Here is a 7,916-nt window from a genome sequence, read left to right as displayed (position 1 = left end):
TCTAGAAACCAACAAATGGAATTTTAATAAAAGTAACAGCACGTTTCCCAAAACTTTGAGCCATCCAAAGAAACGGAGGTGGGGGGTGGGCGCATCCCTGGGATACCCATCAGGGTTAGAGGCTTAGGCTTTGGACCATAGGTGAGATCTGTGTCCTGGGACAGCAGCCAGAATGAAGCGGCTCAGATTTGAAGGTTTGAGGGATCAGCAGGGTCCCTAAGTCAGTCAACAAGCATTTACTAAGCACCCACTCTGTGCCAGGCACTGTATTGAGTACAACGTACAACTATGTAGAATGGCTGCTAGAGTCAAGAGGCTGGGATCTGAGGACGTGGGGCAGGGCGAACTGAGCGGGAAGGAGAATGAGCAAGTTCTATAGGACAAGATCAACCAGATCAGGATGGGGGAGAGGACCAAGTACAAAAATCCTTGGCAAGGAACTCTTTGGCTAGGACTGCTCCAGGGTGAGAGCGAAGCCAGAGTTGAACCCTGGCGTGTGGCTACTATTGAGAAGTCGTTCCTCCTGCTTCTCTTTGGTGGCTGGAGCCCCCCTTTGATAAAAGCACAAGTGCATATTCCAGGGATGCTTCGCTATCATCCTTGGGCCGTCCCCAAATTCCCTTCTGGAACATCAGAGCTCCCTCAATCATTCTGTCATTTTCCACATAATTACAGGACTGGAAGAGATCTCAATAATCAATCATCTAGTCCAACCTCATTTAATAGATGAAAAAACTGAGGCTGCAAAAGAGGAAATGACTTACCCTGGTCATGCAATTGGCTGATTGCAGAAGCGGCACTAGGACTTAGGCCTCCTGAACCTGCAATCAAGTTCTTTGTTCATGATAGCTTGCTGTTTCTCCTCATCCCAGGTCTCTCCCTCCCAACAATCACACTTCCATACCCCAACTTCAGCCCCTAGACTTCCATGCTTTCCCTCAACTCATACCCAAATACTATCACTCCAAGCCCAGTCCCTTCCAGAGAGATGGCTGAGGCCTAGAGTTACCCACAGAAAACATACATATAACACAATGGTCAGGATGCCTAAAAAGCCTCAAAAGCCTGTCAGAGACAGAAGTTCCGTGCCATACTCTTTGAGGTCCCTAGGCTGGGATGGAGTGGGTTCCCCCAGGAGTTAAATGAACCAGTCTTCAGTTTATCAGAAGCTCAGAATCAAGCTCTTCTTGCTCCACCCCGAGGATGCTCATCACAGTGACTTAAGTCTGAGGCCTAGTCAGGACTCCAAAAACAGTAGGTGACGCCAGTCCCGATGCTCATTACGATGGCCAGGACAAGAAAGAAGACACCAGCAACCCAGACACTATGACTTTCTGCCCGCTGAAGGACCAGTGCCTCACTCGGGATCATGTTGGTCACATTCAGCATGTAGCCCAGGGTCCAGCCAATGTCTGTGCCTGCAACCTGGAAGAGACACAGAAAGGGGCTTGCTCAAGGCTGTCCTGCAGCAAGCACACAAGATGCACCCTTAGTCAAGGTGGTTAACTGAGGCTATACACAGCCTGATTCAGTGGCACTGGTGAGCAGATGAAATTTATTCAGAGGTCGGGTAATCTGTGCCACTGTTTGATACCTGTCCCCAAGTTGGACCTACACCAATGGAATTCCTGCAGGTAATGGATGGACACAGTGGCATGAAAAATAAATGATGCTCGTGTTTATTAAAGCCCATGAGCAGCAACCCCATGTCCAGGGGTTGGCAGTGCCCTGTGACTGCACACATCTGAAGAGAGAGCCCCATGGGGATAATAACAGCCCCACCTTGCCCACTTGTGAGGATCCAATAAGGTAGTATTTGTAAAGTGCTTAGCACAGTGCCTGGCACAAAGTAGGCATCATAGAAATGCTTATTCCTTTCCCTTCCCTGCTTCCCTAAAGGGAAAGGGAGCAGGGGGTAGATGACAACAAGGAGATACAGCCTTTTCCTGGAAAGGGGAATGGGTAGGCTGAGGAGTAGGAGCCCTCACCTCTTTGGTAAAGTGGATGTTGCTCCAGGTTCCATCATCAAACTTGTAACCATTGGTCAGGAGGATGAGGATATGGATGGCATTAGTACAGTAGCTGTGTAGCCATTGTTTCTCCTCAGGGTAGCTGGCCTCCACCTGTAGGCCCCATGGTTAGGGGTAGGAGAAAACACCAGGTTCCAAGGCTTCCCTCTCATCACGACCACCCACAACCAGAGGGGCTAGATGTGGCATGAGGAGCAGGGAAGGGGAAAGAGAGCTCCAAGGAACTGAAGCTACTATTGAGAAAGGAAAGCAGGTGGACACCTGGGAGTCCTCTTAACCTTGGAGCTTCCAGCCCTTCCTGGGGGCCTTTTCTCTCATCACATCCATACTGACTCAAGCGAAAAAGAATGTCAAAAGGGACTTTAGTGGCCTTCAAGGTTCCAGAGAAAGAGCTTCAGGTGGGGCAGCTAGGTGGTACAGTGAATAGAGCTCTGGCCTTGGAGTCAGGAAGACCTGAGTTCAAATCCAGCCTCAGACACTTAACATTTACTAACTGTGTGACCCTGGGCGAGTCATTTAACCCCAATTGCCTAAGCAAAAAAAAAAAAAAAAAGGAAAGAAAGAGCCTCAGATCAGTTGAATTAAACTGCTTCTGGGGAATGATAAAGAAAAGAGAATAGAAAAATGAGAGACTGAGGTCAGGTATAAAAAGCCTCAACTGTTAAGACTGAAAGATTCAATAGGGATTAGCAAAGGATAGCCCTGTTGTGGACATAAGGAAGAAAAGGAGAGATGAATGGCAGCTTGGATGAGTTAGGTGCAGGCCTGCTGATGCCAAGGGGGATTGGACCAAGGCAAGGGTGGGGAACCTGCAGCTTCAAGGCCACATGTGGCCTTCTAGGTCCTTTGGTCAGCCTTTTGACTGAGACCAAATTTTGCAGAACAAATCCTTTTCTTAAGGGGATTTGTTCTATGAAGTTTGGAATTAGTCAAAAGGCTGCACTTGAGAACCTAGAACCACAGGTTCCCTACTCTTGGACTAGGTAGACTCCTTACAGAGCCAATGATGCTATGAAATTGGCTTTCAAGTCCTAGTCCTAGATATGGATTATGATCTATAGAGGCCTGACCATCTTCAAACAATATTCCCTACTGTGTTCAAAGCACTAGGTCAGTTTTCTGGGGAATAGAAGAATAAGGCACAGCCCCTGCCCTCATCAACCTTATGGTATGGTAGAAGAAAGAAGACAGGAATACAGCTAATTCCAATGCACAGCAGAACGTGCTAAGTACATAACAAAGGCACCAATATATGTAAGTCATAGTGCGAGATAGTTAAAAGAACCGGGGAGCAAATGAGATCTCAGTAGTAATTACTGCCCTGCCCCTAACTAGCTACGTGACCTTGGGTTGAATCACTCAATCTAAGTTTCAACACTTAGAAAAGATTTCTCAAATCTCTTCCAACTTTCTATGATAATGGTTCAGTGTGCATTCTGCTCCCAAAGAAAGGTCAGGTACCAAAAGACACACTTTGTGAATTTGCCTAAAGGGGTTGCAAGTAGCAGGTCTCACCTGTTTCCAGGGCTTTTGGCAGAATTCCCAAATGGTTGTATTCACAGTGTGCAACGACTGGCCGCCTGTGAGGTTCAAGAAGTGGAAAGTGTAATAGAATCCAGAAAATGCCTGGGAGGAAAAAAATATTTTTCAAAACCCTCTTGCTTCTTCCATCCTACCTGTACAAAGTAGACTCCAGGGTCCTGGATGGCCTGAGCCAGAGATTAGGGGATTCTCAAATCCTGGGTCTGGGAACCCACAGTGAGGCCCTGGATTAGACAAACTCAAAATCTCTCTCCATTATCCTCAATCCTAGTAATTATTGACCTTTCATCCTTGCTTCTTCTTTCCAAGAAAAGTTGCTTCAAGCAATCCTTCAGTATGTGAAGGGTTTGTTAAATGGTTAAGAGAAAGCTGAGGTGGTTGGCCTCACCACAGAAGTAGGAAGAGAACTAGAAAGCACCAACAGCGTCCAGCATACAGAGGGAGTCTCTTTCGTGAACCAAAAACATTGTGATCCAAACACTTCCAAGAGTCACTCTTTTTATAAACTTAGGGCAGGTTCCCCACCCCCGAATTTAGGACTTCTTCAAACACAGGATTATAGATTTAGAGCTGGAAGGATCCTTAGAGGTCAGCTAGTCTAACCCCCCACCAAGGTCACACAGGTGGTAAGTAGCAGAGCTGAAAGTACTTAATGAAAATGGTAGGGTCGAGAGAAGGATCCAACCTAGCTATCTCCAAGAAGGAAAATCCTCTCTTCCTGAATTTCACTTCTTTATAGATCCTTTGCAAACACCATCAAATTCTCCAAGCGAATGGCCCTGGCTCTAAGCTGGTGAAGACTAGAAGCTTCCTTTCCCTCCCTACAGAATGTTTGTTGTCTTCCTTCCCTCCTTCTCTTTCTTTCTTTCTTTCCTTTCTTTCTCTCTTTTTCTTCCTGTATTTCTTCCTTCCTTCCTTTTCTTTCTTTATTCCTCTTCCTTCCTTTTTTCTTTTCCTTCCATCTTCATTCCTTTCTTCCCCCTTTTCTTCTCTCCTCCTCATCTCTTTCTCTGTCTCTATCTCCCTCCCTCTCTCTGTTTTCCTTTGCTTGTGCCATGAGGAAATTTGGGGTGGAAGTTGTGGGGAGGGTAAAACTTTGAGAAGGAAAGGAAGGGAGAATCTTACATAGAACTGGCCATGCTTCTGAGGCTGGTAGATGCCATCAAAGGTACAGTCTTCCTGGCCCTGACAGGCAGAGAAGTTGAAGAGACTATAGACAGCAGCATAACAAGCTTCTGGGTTTCCTAAGCCCTCCACCCTGAGGATCTGTGCAGTATGAGAGTACTGGGAGTTCTGGATACAAGGCGTGTTATATAGGTCAGCCAGAGACAGTGTATCCTCATATCCACTATGGTAGCATGGGTTCCGGACCACTTCAGAAGGGTTGGTCTGGGGAGAAGGCAGTCATTAGTCCCACTCCAGATAATTCATCACCTTAACACCTAGATCCCATCTTGATATAACTTTGATACTCATCTCTGCTCTCCACTGAAATCTAAAGATGAAAATAGAGGTCCCCCTTCCCTTAAAATTTGTCCCTTCTCTGCTTAATGATGCCTGAAATTTTGACGCCACCCCAGTTTCTGAAACTCTCCCTGTGTCCCACACTCCATCCTCTCTTCCTGACTCCTTTCATCTCCCATCCTCATACACACCTGCACCAAAAGTGCCAGGAGCCGTTTCTGCAACTGGTTCTGTCCATAGCACAGGTAGCTATGTGAGTAGACATTGTAGTCATGCCCATAGAGGCGGAAGGTGTCCTTGGTGCTTAGGTCAACAATAGGGCCAGGTGGAAGGAAGGAGATCTGTGCTGAAGCTCCACCTAGGTCTAGGGCTCCCACCATCTCAGCCATAGGGGGTTGGATCCACTCCCCTGAGAAGGTGTACTGACCCCCCAAACAGCAGTCATTCAGACCCGTGTACACCAGTGACTCAGATCTCCCAGTCACTTGTGGCTCTGGGCCCCTAGAATCCTCCCCTCCCAATCTCCCAAGGCACCTTCACCAGGGTCTCCAGCACGTAGTTAATGGTGATCCAGCCAAAGGAGCCTTCATCATTCCCTGTCAGAATTTGGGCTCCCTGGAAATTGACAGGGAACTGGCTCAGGACCTCGGTGATTTCTTCAAAGATCCAATCTGCCTGGGAACTATTCTTCAATCTGAAAGTAGTGTGGGGGGTTGGAAGTGAAGTCCTGGATGACTGCAGACCCCTTCCACAGAAAGATTTGTCTTGTGATCTAATAATCCCCATTTCTGTAACACTTTAAGAGTTTAAAGTGTTTTCCTCACAACAATCCTGTCAGGTTAGGGAGTGCTAACGATGAACCTGAGTTGGGATCCTACCTCTGATACTGACTAGCTATATATTCCTGGGCAAATCCCTTAATTTCTCTGAGCCTTCATATCTTGATCTGTAAACCGAAGATAACAATTACCCCTTCTTCACAAGGTTGTGGTGAGAATCACATGATGTACCATAAGGGAAGTGCTTTGAAAACCCAATATGAATGTCAGCTATTATCATTCCCATTTTACAGATCAGAGTGGGAAACTGACTTGCCCAAGGTCATACAACTAACTAATAAGTGTCAGAGTTGGGATTCAAACCCAGGTGTCTCTTGCCTTCCCATTCTTACTCTTACAGGCTAAGGCTAATCAATCAGCTGCTCACACTTACTGAATACTCAATTTGAGGTGAGTGAACTGCTATGGCTTCAGTTGTCCCCTTACACAGCCACTCAGCTATCAGGGGCACACCAGGGAAATAGAGGTACAGAGAGGGGGCCACGAAGGAATTCAATACAGAATTGGGACAAGGTCCAGAGGAAACAGGAGAGAGCTTCCATGTTCCTTCTGCCTTCACCCAGGGGTGAGCCAAGAGTTGAAGAGGCTGACATCTTCCATTCATCATCCATCCTAGGCTCTCTTGAGATTCCCATGCACCCCAGTTCCTGATCTCAAATTCAGCCACTTTTGCTCTGCTTTGAGGAGTAGGAGGAAAGGGACTTTTACCCTCTTTACCTACCCTTATGAGATACCCTTCCATAAGTTGAGAGAACCATACTTCTTAACTCTCCCCAGCCTCACCAATAGGTAGATTCTCCCACCCTGCTTCCCACTAACACCCACGCAGAATCCCCATCAACCTCAGAAGCCTCATTCCTGCTGTAGCCCCAAGAAAAGTAGGAGTCTCCTGATGCTTGTCTCCTGGAATCAGGGCCAGCGCCTTCTCCATACAAGCCTTCAGGCTCTCCCCAGCCTTCGCTGGGTCATTGGCGTAATGAGAAATCCCAGGCCCTGAAAAATAACAACCCTAGATATTAGGATCTTTACTAGAATTTAACCCTTTATTCCTGCTTTCTGAAAGGGTGATGGTGGACCTCTGCATGTGTTGGCTTTAGAGTTTGAAGTGAGAAGGAAAGATATCCCTGGAGAGCAGACATAGATCACAGGACAAAACAGAGAGTGTGAGATGGAGACTGAGATACAAGGGCAAAAATATGCAGAAAGAAACTGAAATAGAGAGAGATAGAGGGAAAGTGTATGCGAGAGACAGAGACAATGATAGAGAGGAGAGAGATGGGGGAGGAGGGAGGGAAGGAAGGAGAGAGACAGAGACAGAGTGAGAAACAGAGACATAGGAATAGGGGAATTCAGAGAGAAAATAAGACAGAAATACAGAGAGAAACTTATAAAAAGAGATAGAGAGAGGGTATACAGAAAGACAGGTAGGGAGAAACAGAGACAGGCAGAGATAAGGAGAGAAACAGTAACACATCTACATCATGTTTCAGAACACTTTCCACACAATGCCATAGCATGGTATTATTAGCCCCATTTTACAGTTGAGTCTAAGAGAAACTAATCGGCTTGACTATGACCTAGCTAGTAAGGATCTGAGATCTAATTTGGAGCCAAGTTCAGGACTCTTTCCACACTACATCATACTTTCTCACCAAAAAGAGGTAGCTAAGTGGTACAGTGGATAGAGTGCTGGTTCCTGAGTCGGGAAGACCTGAGTTCAAATCTGGCCTCAGACACTTACTAGCTGTGTGACCCTGGGAGAGTCATTTTAGCCTCTGTCTGCCTCAGTTTCTTCATCTGTGAAAGAGGAAAGGTAATAAGCAATTACATAGCACCTACTATGTGCCAAGCACTGTGCTAAGTGCTTCACACTTATTTTCTCTTTTGATCCTCACAACAATCCTACTGCTTTTAATAGCACTTGCCTCACAGAGTTCTTCAAGAATAAAATGAGATGATAATTCCAAGCCTTAAAGTGCTATATAAATGCTAGCGTGTGTGTGTGTGTGTGTGTGTGTGTGTGTGTGTGTGTGTGTGTGTG

At 46.4% G+C, this 7,916-nt stretch overlaps 1 protein-coding gene across 1 annotated transcript in view; it reads right to left on the bottom strand.

Annotated features, from left to right (window-relative positions):
* Positions 1–7,916, bottom strand: part of ENTPD8 (ectonucleoside triphosphate diphosphohydrolase 8) — a 21,995-nt gene continuing 14,079 nt past the window's right edge. Inside the window, exons 5-11 of the mRNA XM_027847873.1 lie at positions 6,718–6,868; positions 5,571–5,730; positions 5,228–5,458; positions 4,698–4,961; positions 3,546–3,656; positions 1,989–2,123; positions 1–1,425 (exon numbers count right to left, since the gene is read on the bottom strand). Of these exons, the coding sequence (XP_027703674.1) occupies positions 1,234–1,425; positions 1,989–2,123; positions 3,546–3,656; positions 4,698–4,961; positions 5,228–5,458; positions 5,571–5,730; positions 6,718–6,868 (1,244 nt within the window). The 3' untranslated portion in view covers positions 1–1,233. The remainder of the gene's footprint in view (positions 1,426–1,988; positions 2,124–3,545; positions 3,657–4,697; positions 4,962–5,227; positions 5,459–5,570; positions 5,731–6,717; positions 6,869–7,916) is intronic.

The sequence above is a fragment of the Vombatus ursinus genome, unplaced genomic scaffold (genome assembly GCF_900497805.2).
Source record: "Vombatus ursinus unplaced genomic scaffold, bare-nosed wombat genome assembly UNPS02000580.1, whole genome shotgun sequence".
NCBI classification, from domain to species: Eukaryota; Metazoa; Chordata; class Mammalia; order Diprotodontia; family Vombatidae; genus Vombatus; species Vombatus ursinus.
The sequence above is the reverse complement of the archived record's forward strand: the minus strand, read 5'-3'. Positions and strand labels throughout refer to the sequence as shown.